The 17494-nt window shown below is 45.6% G+C and overlaps 1 protein-coding gene across 1 annotated transcript in view; it reads right to left on the bottom strand.

Annotated features, from left to right (window-relative positions):
• Positions 1-458: 458 nt before the first annotated feature.
• Positions 459-17494, bottom strand: part of MACO1 (macoilin 1) — a 63999-nt gene continuing 46963 nt past the window's right edge. Inside the window, exons 7-11 of the mRNA XM_030328025.1 lie at positions 14483-14641; positions 13039-13221; positions 10740-10860; positions 6178-6352; positions 459-954 (exon numbers count right to left, since the gene is read on the bottom strand). Coding sequence (XP_030183885.1) covers positions 752-954; positions 6178-6352; positions 10740-10860; positions 13039-13221; positions 14483-14641 — 841 coding nt within the window. The 3' untranslated portion in view covers positions 459-751. The remainder of the gene's footprint in view (positions 955-6177; positions 6353-10739; positions 10861-13038; positions 13222-14482; positions 14642-17494) is intronic.

Raw genomic sequence — 17494 nt, 5'->3', positions numbered from 1 at the left:
AGTCATCAAGTTTCCTCTTGAAATGTCTTTTCCCAAGGCACTGCTAGCGATTTTCTAGGACTGCACACCCGAGGGGGATAGGAGCATTTCAGACTCGACCCCAGGGACGCTCGAGAGCTAAGTCCCATCACCTGGCTTCCCTCGGCTTACGGGACACTCCTGGGGTCGGTCTGCTCCTCGGAGGGGTAATCACCTTTTGTTTTCTGTCATGTCAATAATCATCTTGGGTAATGCAGCTATGAGAGCAAAGCTGTGTGAGGTTATTAACCCTTCCACTCTAAAAAAGAAACGCTTCTGTTAGCATCCCACGTGAATCCAACGTGCAGGTTTTGCTTGCTTATTTAAGAACAAAACCGAACAAAAATAAAGGATTGGGAAGCAAAAACCCTGCTTTTGTTTGTTTGTCTGTTTTCTTCAAGAGGAAACTGTAAGAATACATAAAAGGCAAAACGGGCTACTTGAAATCCAAGAATGGTTTTAATGTGTTGGCCGAGAAAAATAAACTGCAAAGTTCTGTGAGGTCTTCTAAAAATTTACAAGAAAAACTGATGGGCAGTTCTAATCAGACTTGGATGTTATCTTTCCCCCCTTTTTAAAAATGACAACATATACAGTCCCACAAAATACAATATAAACTTTTTTTTTTTTTTTTTTTTTTTTTTTTTTTTTTTTTTTTATCTTGACTGCCAGAGACGCTCCTTTGTGATGCCTTCTGGTAACCAAATGGCTGGGCAAAAGCCACAGCTGGCCTTCATTTCTTCAGGGGCTGGTAAACAGAGGCATTGGGATCAAGTCCGGAGGGGCTGGTCTCCACAAATTTGGAAGAGTAGTGGGGGGAAACGGGGCTCAGGGGGCTGGTCGTGGCGCTGTACGTTATGCTGGGCATGACGGCCATGACTTCGGCTATCTTCTGTTTAAGGTCCTTGATTTCCTGGTCTTTCTGAAGAATTTGTCCTGAAAGAGCAAAGACCCACCGTGAGTGAGAAGGGAGGGTCCCTCTAACACAATGCCCTCGCGGAGGCCCAATCCCAAGTGAGTTCGCCTCCAGCTCTGATGGCTTCTAAGGGTAGGAACTTTTCCTGTTAAGGGCCAAACAGTAAATATTTTAGGCATTGCGAGCCACACACTTTGTTTTCTTTTGTTTTTTTTTTTTTTTTTTTTTAAGTTGATTTATTTTGAGAGAGAGACAGGGAGCACAGTGGGGGAGGGACAGAGACAGGGAGAGAGAGAATCCGAAGCAGGCTCCATGCTGTCAGTGTGGAGCCCGACTCGGGACTCGATCTCATGACCTGAGCCGCAGTCAAGAGTCAGATGCTCAACTGAGTCACCCAGGCGCTCCCCCCGCCTTTTTCTAACATGCAAAAACCATTCTCAGCCCATGGGGAATACAAGAACAGGTGGCAGGCCAGTCTGGCCTCTGGGCCGTGGTTTTACAGGTGTTTAAAAAGGGATTCTGTTTATGGAGGGGTGACAAGCGACACACTGAGCCACGTGTGGAGCACGGCAGTCACCCACGGCAGCCGAGAGGGTGCACCACGGCTGCACCTCTTGAGCGGGAATATTTTTCTGGGAGGCTGGACATCTGAGTGTCAGACCGAGGGATACAGGACACCTGAGGCCCGAGAATCCATCACCGCACGCTGGGCCTCCGGGTTCCCCTACAGAAGGCACACGAAGCCCGGCAGCGGCTGCACTGGGGGGTCTAGAGTGACACAGTGTGCTCGTCCCCACCTCTTGGCACTGTGCCGCTTGGCCTGTCGGCCCACTTTGCACCTGCTGGACACTTTCACGTTACCTGACTCGGCCGCCCAGCATCCCCCCCTCCCCCCACTATGCTTAGCTTCTTGACCCAACCAACTCCTGCCTTGGGCCGCTTCCTCTTCTGTGCTTCTCCTGCTCTGTGTTCACTCCTGAGGTTTCACTTCCTCACCAGGCTTTCCCTGACCCTCCCCTTAAAATCAGACCCGACCCTGCACGCACCCCCCCATCCCCTAGATTCTCAACACATCCCATGCTTTCCCTTTTGTCCTTTTCTTCTAATAAGGATAATAATTACAACAGCTAACACACAAGCGCCAGGCACTGTTCTAAGTGCTTACATAGACAAACTCACTTATCACAATGACTCTAGGATGTGGGAATTACCATCATCATCATCATCATCATCCATTTTATAGATGAGGAAACTGAGGCAGAGAGAGGCCGAATGACAGAGCCAGGATTCAACTCTGCGGTCTGGCTCCAGTCTGCACTCCCACGTACCACATTCTTTTACCTCCTGGAACTACTCATTTGGGTGATGCTCTGTGCCCGTCATCTCCAGTGGCCTCTGCTCCATGAGGGCAGAAGCTGGGTTTGTCCCTTTGTTCGCTGCCACATCCCTAGTGCCCAGCCCCCCAGAAAGCTCAGGCTCTGCAAGTTATGTCTCCTGCCCAAAGTCATTCCGTGATTAAGAGGTAGAGCGGGATTTAAACCTGGCACCACTGTTCCAGAGCCCACGCAATTTGCATCACGCTTTGAAGCTCCCTGGTCTACTGCGGGAAGAACACTCAGGAGTAGCCCTTCAGAACTTCAGAAATTTAAATGCTTTCAAAAAAAAAAAAAAAAGAGGTTGCATTTGAGTTGCACTCATTTTGAGTCCTGCAGAAGGTGGTAACGTATTTGAAATGCAAGAGGGCGCAGTGACATATCTTTAAAAAGCATGTAGTAGAGATGAAAGTCATTTTGGAACTGGGATGAATCAAATGATACAGAAAGTAGGAAGCAGAAAAGCAACAAGGGGTTTGATTTGAATTACAAAGTTGGATCCTTATTAGAATATTCTCAGCCTGACAAGGGAGGGAAGTGGTGGGAAGGCCCAGCAAAGAGCAGTAGAAAGGAACTGCTCTGACTTCCTTCGTGGCCCCTCAGCTTCAAGTTCGCATCAAATATCCTCCTTCCCTTTGAACAAAATAAGCCTCAGATGAATAAAATACCTAACGGCATCTGTGAGCTGCTGTATCCTTTTTTTTTTTTCCCCACGCAGATGCAAGTTTGATTTTTTTAATCAGTAACCTGCAAACATTCCCAGAGCTTTGAAAAAGGCAGTTCTCTTTGCTTTTTTGTCTCTTTGCAAGAATTCCTGGGCTGACACCGAAGCCCAGTCTGTGCTGGGAAGCCAAACTCCCCTTGGCCATTCAGAGACCAGGTGCTCCCGCACTCCAGGGGGCTGTCCTCCCACAGTGCAAATCCGAGCAACTGAAATGAGGTGGCCCCTTTCGCAGCCAGCTGAGCCAGGAGGGCAAAGGAACCGGTGTGTGGCCAGAAGTTCAGCTTTATTTATTTAAACCCAAAAAATTTTTTTAAGTTTAAGTAATCTCTACAACCCAACGTGGGGCTTGAACACATGACCCCGAGATGAAAAGCTGCGTGCTCTTCCAACTGAGCCAGCCAGGCGCCCCAGAAGGTCAGCTTTAGAACAGAATTCCCAGGAACCTTCTTCTTAAATGCTTTTCCCTGAGTCCACAGATTAATAAGCCCGACTCCCAACCTGCCATTCTTCTTGCTCTATCATCTGGGCCATCCCAAGCCCCTCCTACGGCTCCATTAACTTTTCACAACTTGTATATTCCCCCCTGCTCCCGGGGTTTGGGCCCTCTCGCTGGAGATGAGACCCCAAATGCCCCCTGACTGACGATGATCCCTCACCTGGGTGTCCAGGAAACGACTCCAACTCAGAGCATCTCCAACCAAAGTCACTCTCTCTTCTCGTTCCCTGATTCTGTTCTGTTCTTCTTCTCTGCTCCCAGCAACTTTATCCTCCCACATCCCCCAGGTGCCTCCACTTTCCTTCCCTCCCTGTCTGGACCACCCTCCCTCCCCCACACTCCCCACCTCTGAGACAAAAGACAGTCACAGCCTCCTAGGGAGTCTACCTGCCTCTCCTCAATCTCACCTTCCAGATCCATCTTTCACATTGCTATTGGAAAGACATTTCCAAACTAATGGCCAGAACACGTCACCCCGTCCCTCCTGAAGAATCTAGGGAAGACACAGTCTGGTTTGGCTTCATTCACGGTCCCCCTCATCTCCCAAGTCCTCCAGCCTGAGGCCACCGCTCATCTGGACGTTCCCAGCACTTTCTTTCCTTTGCTTGCACGAGCCCGCCAGGTAACAATGTCTTTCCCCTGCCATTCTCTGCCCTCAGAATCCATCCTTCAAAGCCCACTCAATGTCCCCTCCCTCGTGAAGCCACCCTGATCACTGCTCTGGCCCTTCAAGTCCCCCACCTCTACCCACTGGCAATAGGCCTCTCTGCTGCACACAGGGCCCACAGGGTCCAACCATCTTTGTGATCATACTAATACATCGTCGGCCTCCTGCACATTCATTCCCTCCTGGGGGTAAGTGGAGTCTTCTAGAAACCACATGCAAGTAAAATTACAACAGACTGAAGGTAGAAACAGGGATGAGAACCGAACTATCTTCTACTGAACCAGAAACTAGAGAGACTGGCTCAGAGTAAAACAATGCCATTTTTCCTCATTAAATTTTCTCTGGGGTTTTGGGCAAATATAGTTCTTTCTCATACAAATAAGTTATATGTTTATTATGCTATTTGAAAATGAATTAATACATGTTTTAAGTTTTAATTTCTTTTAAACAAATTTTTTTTTAATGTTTATTTATTTTTGAGAGAAGTGACAGAGCACGAGTGGGGAAGGGCAGAGACAGAGGGAGACACAGAATCCGAAGCAGCCTCCAGGCTCTGAGCTGTCAGCACAGGGCCCGAGATGGGGCTTGAGCTCACAGACTGCGAGATCACGACCTGAGCCAAAGTCGGATGCTTCACCGACTGAGCCACCCAGGTGCCCCCAAGTTTCAGTTTCTAATAGGTAAATACTGATTGACATAACCCACTTGAAAAAAATCTCCTTGGGTTACTCAATAATTTTAAGAGTGTCAAGGGGTCCCCAAGACCAAAAAGTTTGAACACCCTAGTAGATCCCCCACCACACTGTGTCTTATCTGTACCTCTCTCTCCTTCAGCTTCTCGTACGCATGCTTTGAATGTTCTTTAAGTGCCTGTTGAAATAACCTTCTCCTACTAAGTCAGCTGTTTGATTTTTTTTTTTCAGTAATCTATGCTGGCTAATTAGTTTCTTGGACAAAATCTAAATTTCTTTTCATCAGGTTGTATCAGGCCTCTGTTCAGAAGCCTTCCAAAAGCTTCCCGTGTTACTCAGAGCAAAGTCCCAAGTTCTTTCCAAGGGCTACAAATGTGGTCCGGCCACTCTGACGCCAGCAACCATACCCGCCCCTCAGGTTGTGGCCTATGCTCCTGAGGCCTGAAGTGCTTTTCCCCCGGAGATTTTAGATTTACGTGGTTCCCTCACTCTCTTACTTTCAGCCTCTGCCCAAATGCTACCTATTCAAAGGATTTTCCACGACCACCGTGTCAAACTAGTGGCCCCACACAGACCCTCACACTTCTTGCCTGGATACCGCCTCATTTTTATCCCTGCATCCATCAGCACCTGATACGCTCTATGCCTGCTTGTTATTGCCTGTCCCCTTGGGGCGTCTTGCAGTGCCCAGCACACAGTAGGGCCTCAGGAAGTAGCTGTGGAGTGCACGGCCTACTCTCCAGAAGCTGCTCTCAGTGCTCCCTCATTCGTAACCACGTACAGCCGGCTGCGGCCTGGAACGCGTCAGGCCTTCCTAGCTTCCCTGGCCTCCCTCAAGCTGTTTCTTCTGTTCAGATGCCTCTCTGCCCCTCGCCCTCCTACACTGCTTCATCACTGAGCTAACCCCTGCTCATCATTCAAAACCCAACTCAGACATCAGCTCCCCTGAGAAACAGCCCTCTAACTCCCAGACTGGCTCAGTCCCTGCCCCTCGGTATGTTCCTACACCACCACCTTTGGGTGACTCCGCAGTTGTCTCTTTCTTCAACAACACCGTGAACTCCTTGAGCACAGAAACTCATCCTCTTCTCTGTGTGCCCTGCACTTGACATACTCTCACCTCAAAATACGTCTGCGGAATGAATTAATGTGATAATTCCTAGATGTCAAGGTCTGGCACTTACAAACCAAGAAAACTGAATGTCTTTGGTTCTGAGCTCTAAGGGACGTGTGCTGTGTTCCTGTGCATTGTTCGTCACACCACCTCCTCTGGGGCCCGCTGCTCTCCTACCTTGGGCGATCTCGAGCTGTCGCTTTGCGTCCCCCAGTGCAGAAAACAGGTCCAGCTTGATTCTCGTCTCTGCGCTCAGACTGTTCTCCAGGTGCTGTGTTTTGTCTTGCATGGCCGAGAGGGCTGACATTAACACCTCAGTGTCCTTCTCATTTTCCTTATACTTCCGAAGCTCCTATCAACATCATCAAAGCAGCAAGATGTTACAAGATAGTTTTGGCATCGATGTCTACAAATTAGCCTGAAATCACAAATAAAATCCCACTATTACTGACCTGGCCCCTAGAATACAGAATCCGGGTGTTTCATGGGTTAAGAATCTTACCACTTAGAGGGAGTGAAAAATGTATTTATATGATGATATGACATACAAAACTATCTTAGTAGATGAATTTGATGGTGTTGGGCTGTTTCTAGTAACAGTGGACTCTGTTTCCAAATAAAACACTTTCTTACAAGCCTAATTCAGAACGTACAAAGAACTTTTTCCTTGCCGCCAGTTGCAAATGCTGCTGTAATGCTGTCATCAATTTGCCAAAGTCTACTCTCAATTTGCACTAAAAAGTTATAAAAAATGTTCATTATTTTGATAGGACATACTGCAGAGTAAGCCCACTTAAAACAACTGGTAATGTAGCCAATAAATACATATATTTAAATATAAATACACACACACAGATATTTTAATTTTTTCATTTTAGAGAAATCCAAACTTATTACAGAGAATTAGAAATATATTAAAGTTCAAAGGAGAAAATGAAAATTACTCAAACTCCTGACAGCATAAGAAACTTTATATATTTTTAGTCTTTTAGAAGCATATGTATATCTTTTAGCATAAATGAGATCACACCATATGTAGTTTTGTATAGTTTTTTAAATCAACTGGTTTTTGAAAATGTAATTTTTAACGGCTATATAATATTCTTGTATATGTACCATAATTTATTAAATGAATCTCCCTTTGTTAAGATTTTGTTTTCATTTATATACCACTATGATGAACATCTTTGTTTATCAATCAATGATGAGATTTTAAAATGTTTATCTTAGGCAGGAGTTCTGAAGAGGGAAATACTTAAAAAGTATATGAACTTTTCCAGAAAGTTACACTTCTGCCAGCAATTATGAGGCCTGTTTCTATTATCCTCACCCAGGCTGATATTATCATTTAAAAATTATTTGCTAATTTCACAAGGGATAAGGAAAATAAAAGAAAAAATGAGCTATTGAGACTACACCAAAATACTTTTGCGAAATGAAAAGGCAACCTACTACATGGAGAAGATATGTGCAAAAGAGATATTAAGGGGTTAATATCCAAAATATATAAAGAACTTCCAGAACTCAAAACCAAAAAAAACCCAATCTGATTAAAAATGGGCAGAGGATCTGAGTAGACATTTTTCCAAAGAAGACATACTACGAAAAGATGTTCATCATCACTAATCGTCAGAAAAATGCAAAATAACAAAATCACCTTATACCTGTCAGAGAGGCTAGTATCAAAAAGACCAGAAATAACAAATGTCGGTGAGGATGTGGAGAAAAAGGAACCCTTGTGCACTGCTGGTGGGAATGTAAACTGGTACAGCCAGTATGGAGGTTCCGCAAAATATTAAAAATAGAAATACCACATGATCCAGTAATTCCACTCCTGGGTGTTTACCCACAGAAAACAAAAACACCAAACATGCACCCCTATGTTTTTTTGTAGCATTATTTACAATAGCAAAGACATGGAAGCAACCCAAGGGTCCATCAAGAGCTGAGTGGATAAATAAAATGTGATATGTATTTGTACACACACACACACAGAAGAATATTACTCAGCCGTAAAAAAGAACAAGATCTTGCCATTTGGGACAACATGGATGGACCTAGAAGACACTATGCGAAGTGAAATAAGGCAGACAGAGAGATACAAGTATCACGTGACGGCACTGATGTAAGGAATCTGAAAAACAAAACAAATGAACAAAGAAACGAAAGCAGAAACAGACCCAAAGATACAGAGAGCTGGTGGTTGCCAGAGGGTAAGGGGATTGTGAGGTGGGCAAAATGGGTGAGGGGTGAAGTGAGAGGTATAGGCTTCTAGTTCAGAATAAATAAGTCACAAGGATAAAAAGGTACAGAATAGACGCGGTCCGTGAGTTCGAGCCCCACGTCGGGCTCTGGGCTGATGGCTCAGAGCCTGGAGCCTGTTTCCGATTCTGTGTCTCCCTCTCTCTCTGCCCCTCCCCCATTCATGCTCTGTCTCTCTCTGTCCCAAAAATAAATAAACGTTGAAAGAAAAAAAAAAAATTAAAAAAAAAAAAAAAAAGGTACAGAATAGGGAATACAGTCGAGGGACTGCAACTACACCCTAGTGTTGTATGGGGACACTTGCATTGAACACAGCATGACGTACAGAGTTGTGTGCAATCACTACGTTGTACACCTGCAACTAAAGTCACATTGTATGCCAAATATAATGCCATTAAAAAAAAAGAAAGAAACAGGGGCACCCGGGTGGCTCTGTCGGTTCAGCGTCCGACTTCGGCTCAGGTCATGATCTTGCGGTTCGTGAGTTCGAGCCCCGTGTCGGGCTCTGTGCTGACGGCTCGGAGCCTGGAGCCTGTTTCAGATTCTGTGTCTCCCTCTCTCTCTACCCCTCTGCTGCTCATGCTCTGTCTCTCTCGCTCTCTCTCAAAAGTAAATAAACATTAAAAAATTAAAAAAAAAAAGAAACAAATTTCTACAGGAGAGAAATTATATCTAATTTTAATCTATAGGTCTTTGGTGATTGATGAGGATATATCCTTATATTCTTTTCAGCCATTTCTTTTTCTTCTGTGAATTATTTGTTCACATCTTTCGCCTATTTTTCCAACTGAGCTTCACTTAACAAATTTTATGAGCTACTTACATATCAAGAGTATTAATTCCTTATATTTGTTGCAATACCTGTACCCCCCTCAATGGATTTTTTTGATTTGTTTTTTTTTTGTTTTGTGATTTTTTCCCCATTATTTTCGTTTAGAACATTTTTCCCGGTTTCAAGATCAAATAAATTCTAGTATATTTTCACCCAGTTTAAAACAAAATGCTTCTTTTCACCCCGAATTCAACTCTTCATCTGGAATTTCTTTTTGTGTGGTAGGAGATGAGCTTCTAATTTTTTTTCCTGGTCATTTAACTGTCCCAAAGCTTTTTTCTGACTGATCCTCACTGTCCATCCATTTGTGCTGCCACTTTTATCACACACTTTGGGCTTGGTCTCCAAGTTGTGTCATCTACTCTAGCGACTTCCCTTTTTTTTTTTTTAATTTAAGTTTATTTATTTGAGAGAGAGAGAGAGAGAGAGAGAGAGTGTGTGTGCATGTGCAAGTAGGGGAGGAGGGGCAGAGAGAGAGAGAGAGAATCTCGAGCAGGCTCCTCGCTGTCAGTGCAGAGCTCGACGTGGGGCTCGATCTCACAAACTGTGAGATCACAACCTGAGCTGAAATCAAGAATCGGATGCTTAACTGACTGAGCCACCCAGGGACCCTAACGTTACTTTTTTTTTTCTTTAATGTACATTCATTTTTGACACAGAGAGAGAGAGAGAGAGAGAGAGAGAGAGAGAGGAGACAGCATGAGCGGGGGAGGGGCAGAGAGAGAGGGAGACACAGAATGGGAAGCAGGCTCCAGGCTCTGAGCCGTCAGCACAAAGCCCGACGCGGGGCTCGAACCCACAGACCGCGAGATCGTGACCTGAGCCAAAGTCGGACGCTCAACCGACTGAGCCACCTAGGCGCCCCCTAACGTTACTTTTAAATGTCCCTTTGCAGAACCAATGCCAAATACTTGGCTAAAGTCCACATGGGTCAGAAAACTGGTTGTGTCCATAGCACTGGCAGCTTTTCCTCTCATGCACTGCTCAGAACTGTAATCTGCAAGGTGCAGAGCCATCCAGAACGGTGAATTCCCTGGTGATGGACAGAGGTTTAGGGCTAAGAAGAGGCATACACGTTCCAAAGATCACTAGTCTGGCCTATAACCTGAAAGAATGAGATGAATCTACAGGAAGTCAAATTCTGGTATAAACTGTGTCAAAGGACCATCAGCATTCCTGGTTGTGTTAGAATCCAGCTAATTAAATGTGACTTGAGGGGCGCCTGGGTGGCGCAGTCGGTTAAGCGTCCGACTTCAGCCAGGTCACGATCTCGCGGTCCGTGAATTCGAGCCCCGCGTCGGGCTCTGGGCTGATGGCTCGGAGCCTGGAGCCTGTTTCCGATTCTGTGTCTCCCTCTCTCTCTGCCCCTCCCCCGTTCATGCTCTGTCTCTCTCTGTCCCAAAAATAAATAAAAAACGTTGAAAAAAAAATTAAAAAAAAAAATTAAAAAAAAATAAATAAATAAACAAATGTGACTTGAGCGAGCTGCATGAGGCTAGAGCTTCTTTTTGGCCTTCAGAGATTTTCCGAGGTGGTGGGATTTGGCCTTTTATCAAAAGGCACCATCTCCACACTGCAGCAGTGAGCACACAGCTAACACAGAAGAGGAACCCAAGTACGAGAAAGTCCTCTGTGCCCCCCGTACCTGAACTTTCAGTTCTAGTTCTCTGATCTGGTCTTCTTTCACCTTCATGTCCATCGTGAGCTTCTTGCCCTCTGCTTCTAATTCTCTGATCCGATTCCGTAAGGTTTCGGTGCACTCCCCCCTTTTGAAAAAAAAGAGAAGGAAAGAAAGGGATTTAAAAGACTATATGGTTTACTTACACTGCAGGACTGATATTTCTCTTCTACTCCGGAGTTGGTCAGGTTTTAGTTTTTGGCTCAGTCTGCTCATTCTCTGTTCCTTGATTGTTTCAACAATGATCTAAAATAATTATCATTAATTGGGTATCTAATATAAGCCAGGCGTAAAGTGAGGTACTTTACCCATTCTGCCTTCTTTGCAAGGGCAGGACATATTGTCCCATTTTCCAGATAAGAAAACTGAGACCACACAGATATAATACTAGTCCAACACCACCTCGCTGGTAGCTCTCAGAACTGGGATGAGAAGTGAGGTTTTCCAGCTTCCTAATGCAGCCAGCTTCCACCAGGCCACGTGACCTGAGGCGGTGCCCAGGAGCTGAGTAAGAGAGCCCCGGGCAAGTGCTGTCTCCAGCAGGGGGCAGTGAGCTAAAAAGTTTTCACTTTTGAGGGTCTGTGCATTGGCAAGTTCACCTTCCTGGAATCATGAAGTTGCCACAGCATCAGGCTGCTTCTCAGGGCCGTAATAAGGACAAACTAAAAAAGGTGATGGCAATGGCCACTCTGAAGCTGGTTAAGCATTTACATCACAGACACAGCCAGATGGAGAAAGCAGGTGTCCTGTGCCTACCAAAAAGGAAGGCCCAGCGAGAGACTTACACCTGGAGATTCACTCGGGAATACAGACGGCCTCTACGGAAGGGATGGCAGACAAGGGCCATCTAAGGGGAAGACCAAAACAAACAGGCTTGACCGGAAGCGAGAGGGAGTCAGGGAAGAGACTGAAACCAAGGTCCTGATTCTCAGGCATCAGGCACTGAACAACTTGGTTAAGGGACTGTCATATCCTCCTCAGTGGACTTTTTTTTCAGGGTAGGTGCTGGACGAATTAAGGACAGCACAAGCCACACCAGGTGACTGTTCAGAAAAATCTCCTGCCAGTGTCAGTGCTTCAGAAACTTGGGCTTTTTTCAGAAGTCTGTGCTTACAAATCTTTAAACAAGTGAATAAACAAAACCCCCACGTGCTAGGCAGGCTCGTAAAGTGTCTTGTGGGTCTGTATAGACGCTGATGGGCCAAGTGAGCTCAGCTACGTGCACTGGAGAGTCTACTGGGGGTGGCGGGCTCACACAGGAGGAACGAGTTCTCTCTGGCTATTATTTCCTTAAATGCGAAACGATGGTCCATCAGTTATTCTACAGAGCCCAAGAGAAGGCTTTTAACATGTCGTAAGGCAAAGAGCAAAACTTAAGGAAGAACGACAGTAGAGACGTATCACGTAGATACAAATTAGGGTCAAGACTTAAAATGAAATAAATAATAGTTTACCCTCGCCCTGCAACTGTAAACCCATAACTGACCCCTACACACAGATGGAATTCACTAGCCAAAACAGACACAGAAGGGAAAAAGTGATAAAGTGAAGCAGAGCACCCCCTCCCCTCCGCTGCCAGCGCTCTAACCCCGCCCAAGAGTTCTCTAAACGATCTTCTCTCCTTGCTGGAATTCAGGTGGCAATTACATATCAGTTTCTGGAATCCTTACATCCTTTTCAATGGTGTAGAAGTAGTCCCCAGTTCTCCTCACTCCACAAATTCAACGATATCTAATAGTGACCTCAGTTTCCTTTCATCTTTTCCAGTTCATTTGACAGTTTGCTGATATCCAACAAAGACGGGAGCCATCAGTACAAAGTACTTGGGCGAGCAACATTTTCCCTGTCTTCTATTTTAAGATAAAAACTCCAGAAACACACACACCTGAGAGTAGAGAATAGCGACAGCTCTATAAAGGGAATAAAATCCCAGACTGGAATCTCTCCAAGCGTTTAGTAGTTACTGGCCACACACAAAGTGACTGGAAACCCATTTACAAGCAGCACCTTGCTCCCGGGTGCGGGAACCATGGTGAGTCCCTCCTCCCACTCCATCGATGAGGTCGTCAAAGGACGAAGCCGTTACTTACAAGACAGTGCGAGTTGCACAGACAGGGCTTGGCCAGCTCATGCAACAGTGCTCGGTGGCCACCTATCCCTGCACGATCGCTCTATTCCAATCCTTCCCAAGGCCTCAAATCCCCATGCCTGTCTTGCCGCAAGGCCGGCCAACCTCAGAGGAAGCGCTCGGGTGACGCAGACATACCTTGATGCAGCAGCAAATGCAACAGCCCGGGCAGCAGTGGCTTCTTCTAACTTCTTCCTTTTTTTCTCCTCCATTAACTGCTTTTCTACAAAACTTCGGGCTTCCTGCTCAGCTTTTAGCTTTTTCTCCAGCTGGCTGATATTCTGCTTGTCTTTTTGCTTCATTTGCACAGCATTATGTAATCTATATGGAAATGATTATCATAGAGTTTTGTAATTAGAAATGCCCACTCGGAACCCTGGAGAAACATGGCTCCTCTTTTGAACAGCAAATCATAAGAGTCAGCTCCCAGAGATCCCAGGAAAAACATAATGTTGTTATTATTTAACAATTCCAAAACATCAACAGAGAGGTTGCCTACCAAGATACAGAGTAAGACCTAGCCTGTTAAGGTAAGTGATCTACAGAAGGTAATCCAGAAAAGAAGCATAAAACAAGTTTCCATCAGAGGGAAAGATAGTTGTAGAACTAAGTCTAGTGCCCCAAAGCACCTTGAAGAAACTTTATCCAGCCCCACTGAAACTGAGGTCAAGGGTGGGCAGGGGAGGTTTTTCTTTGCCTGAATACAGCCTTTCCTTTCCAGCTGTGAGATGTTTTCTGAGGATCCCAAAATAGATCCTGGAGTTAAGAGTCACACGGTGCTTCATTTCAGACAGAAATTTTAGCCACAGTCCCTTCCCTGCCTCCCACCACCCCCAGCTTTACCTATCAATATAAGGTGAGTTTATCTCAGTATATCAGTGTAAGGTGAGATGTTCTCCATCCCACATGTGAGCCAGAAGCAATGGAGAAGTTACTTGCTTATAACAAGCTGTAACGCTCGAGTTATGCTGTTCAAAAATGCTGAAGGACTCCTCTTTCAATGGGGAAAGCCCACAGCCTAGAATAGTAATCACTACCCCAGGCACACACTGCAGAGATTGAAGAAAATAAAAAAAATGACATATTCATATTGAGTCAAGAAGAAATTCCAGGATGAATCAATGGGAAGCATAAACAAATTCACACAGAAGAGCTGGCTTTTTGCTTGCCTCTTCAAATAAAATCAAGGTTCAATGTCATTTTTGAGTTCCAGAGATGAAGGTAAATAGAGTGCATTATTCCCCTGGAAACTTTCATTCAAAGGAGCAAGATTTTCACATTGTAGCAGAACTACTTCTCGTCACTTTTACTTATATTATCACAAAGGCGCAATAACTATTTTAAACTAAGCGAAGAAGTTATTAAATGAGCAAAAAATAGTAATATTAATAAACTGGTTGCAATGTAGTAAGTTTTTATAGATTTTATAATATGTTGGCTACCTAATACTAAATTGAACATTTTAAACATTTCATCGAAAAACCCCCTTGCCAGGTCCCTCCGTCATCACAAATCCTGTGCTCCAAGCCACAGACGGTGCGGCCACCTGGCTCCCGACCGAAGGCCCGCGCGGCGCACGTACTTGTTCTGCAGCAGCTCGTTCTCCTGCCGGAGCTGGCCCATCTCTGAGCGGATCCCTCGCTCGGTGCTGGAGAGGGAGCTGATCTGGCTGCGGAGCTCCTGTTCCACTTGTCTGCTGGCCTGCAGATCAGCCTTTAACTTTTTAATATCTTGTTCCAGCCTAGGAGAGGGAGAAATGTGGCATTTTCATCCCGGAAAGGACACACACGGGCCTCTGCGGGAGAGCCTGGCTCAAGTCCCAGACCGCCGGGCACAGGGCACAAGACCCCTCCCTTCGGTGGCTCCTGCCAGCACCGGGATGCCTGCCTGCGACAGGCTTTCTATGGAGTGCTTCTTTCTGCCTGGGCCCCCGCCTCTTCCCACCACCAGAGAGTAACTGTGGGTTTCCTCCAAATGTTTGTGAACACGGACAGGTGAGGTGCTTGTGAGTTCCTGAGCTGCTAACGAAGGAGGAAGGAAAGACAGAGGGAGGGTGGCTGAAGGCTTGGGTTCCCCCCCAACCCTTCCCCCTGCAACACCCACACACCCTGGTGAATTTCCTTTGCCCCTCAGCAAGGGGGATGTATTAGTAACAACCAGCTTATGACCCACCTGCCCTGGTATATTCTGACAGAGCAGAATTTACCGTCTGAGATTCCCTCCCACCACGGGCCTAGAGGAGTGTCTAAGACAACCTCTGAAATTACTCGCATCTTTGCTAAATGATGTTCACACTTCCGGTGACTATGACAGCAGGACTCACAAGACTCAACAACAATGAAAAAAAGAACAAATGACATGCTCTGAGAATCATAAGCAAACTCCATCTGTGAACTGAAGCCTATCTTCTCTCTTCAGTTTCTTACGTTGGCTCCATCTGTTTTCTTTAATACAGTAATAGCTTCGTTTTAAGCGATATGTCTTGGGGAACTCTTATATGCACACATAGGACTGAAAAGCGTCAACAGAAAGTATAAAATCAGGATTCTTTCTTCATGAGAGGGCTTTATAATTTCACTAGGGGCCAATAAGCAGCTACTTAAAGTGATTAAACACTTAACGCAAGGAAGGCCGTGATTAAATATATGCGAGAAGGAATGATAACTAAAATTTAATGAGAACTTACGCGCCAGGCATTGTTCTACAGGCTTTAATGCTACGAACTCATTTAGTACACACAACCGTGGGCTAAGGGTAGATTATGACTCCCATTTTTACGGATGAAGAAGTCTAGATTCAGGAAAGGTTCCAGCCCACGGTTATACAGGCTCCAGAGCCCATTCTCTCCTTCAGCAGGCTGAGCTGTGGCTCTGTCATCTCCCCGTGGTATGGGTACAAGTGCCACAGGAGCGCTGACAAGAGAAGATGAGAACCAGGTTGGGCCTCGAAGGCTGGGCAGGATCCAGAGAAGTAGAAGAGGGGGAGGGGGCATTCTAAACAAGGGGAAAACATACTCAAAAGTAAGGACGGTCACAGATGTTTGGGGACGGAACGAGCCTGGCCTCTGAGGAAAGCCTGGACTCTGGGAAGAGAGTGAGAAAGGGCAGAAAGGGTCTGGTGGATGGGACTGTGGAGGGTGGCACTGAAGGTCAGGCCGAGGTTGGCCGCCATGTGGGACTGAGAGGATATCCTTTCTGACAAACAGGCGGGCAAAAGTCAGTCTGCTACGATGAGACCCTTGTGCATTTCACCGATCTGATATTCCAACAGAACCGAGATTTCTGGATGGCAGTGGTGATCTCTCCCCGGAACGGCTGGCCCCACAGACGAAGTCCTTACAGCCATGTTTTGTTAAGCACTAAGTCCCCAGGGCCCGCCACAGTGATCAGCACGTACTAAACATATGTTGCCTGGCCTCCCTTAGAAAACCAAAGAGCAGCTTTATTTACCGATCTACCTTTCGTCACCTGAAACAAAATCTCAAAAGCAAAAAAGTCGTAAGCCATCGATGGTCACTGCCCAGGAACAGTAGCCTGTCCCCCTGTCCTGTGTCCCGGAAGGGACTTGAGACCCAGTATTCCAGAACACAGCTGGGTCTCCTGACACAGCTCACTCCCCAGGGAAGGGGTCACAAGTCGACATCACGCCATACTTTCCCTACTGCCAGGGTTATTCCAGATGAATGTCCTCCCAGAACTGCTCTAAACAATTACAGACTGGCATTTGTATCAACCCGACACCATCCTTCATTCACCCGAAGCAACCGAAAGCAGGTCAATGCTGTCAGGTTATCCCCATTAAGAAGTTTGGCTGAAAAACATGCTAGGCTATTCATCTTTCCGGAGAAGTCGATTTCAAAGTCTGAGGACTGCATTTTTAGTAGAAAGGGTGAGTTTTAAGAGGAGCATAGAGGCTTAGCGTGGTTTACTAATGGGGTTTAGGATCAGGATTCTAGATTCAGCGCTGGTACCAACTCCGCAACCCTGGGCAAGGCATGTAACCTTCCAGGACTCAGTTTCCCCATCTTGGGCTAATGACCTCTAAAGTCCCTCCCAGCTTGGTCTAGGATTTCTAGGCCTGACACACTTACCGCTGGCTGCTGATCTGCTTCTTCAGACTAGCAACCTGAGCCGTGTCATATGCAGAGGCACAGGAATCAAGTTCCACACAACCAGCCGCAGTTGGGAATGAAAGAAAAATTAAATCTGCTGAGCCTAGCTGTCAATAATTTTGCAGTTTTCACTTTTTTGCATCTTTAATCTCTGAAGGCCAATTTCCCTCGCCTGAACTAAGAATAACGACAATATTCTGAATGGAAATTTAGAGTTCCTTGAAATATGTAAAAACTCGGAGAGTTAATGTAATCATGAGAACAAAAAAACAAAATATCTTAAGCGTAACTTCCGGAGACCATAGAAGCCTGAACAACAATATATTTTCTTATGTATAATTATGAAATTTTGTCAAAGACGATGCAATAAAAATAGAACAGCGTGGCTACGAGGGTTACGAAAATTCATAAATTGTATACTTAGGATTCGTGCACGTTTGCAGATGTGTGTTGTACTTCAATAAAGTTATTTATTTTCAAAAT

Source organism: Lynx canadensis, chromosome C1 (genome assembly GCF_007474595.2).
Source record: "Lynx canadensis isolate LIC74 chromosome C1, mLynCan4.pri.v2, whole genome shotgun sequence".
Taxonomy (NCBI): Eukaryota; Metazoa; Chordata; class Mammalia; order Carnivora; family Felidae; genus Lynx; species Lynx canadensis.
This window is presented reverse-complemented; position numbering and strand designations above follow the sequence as displayed.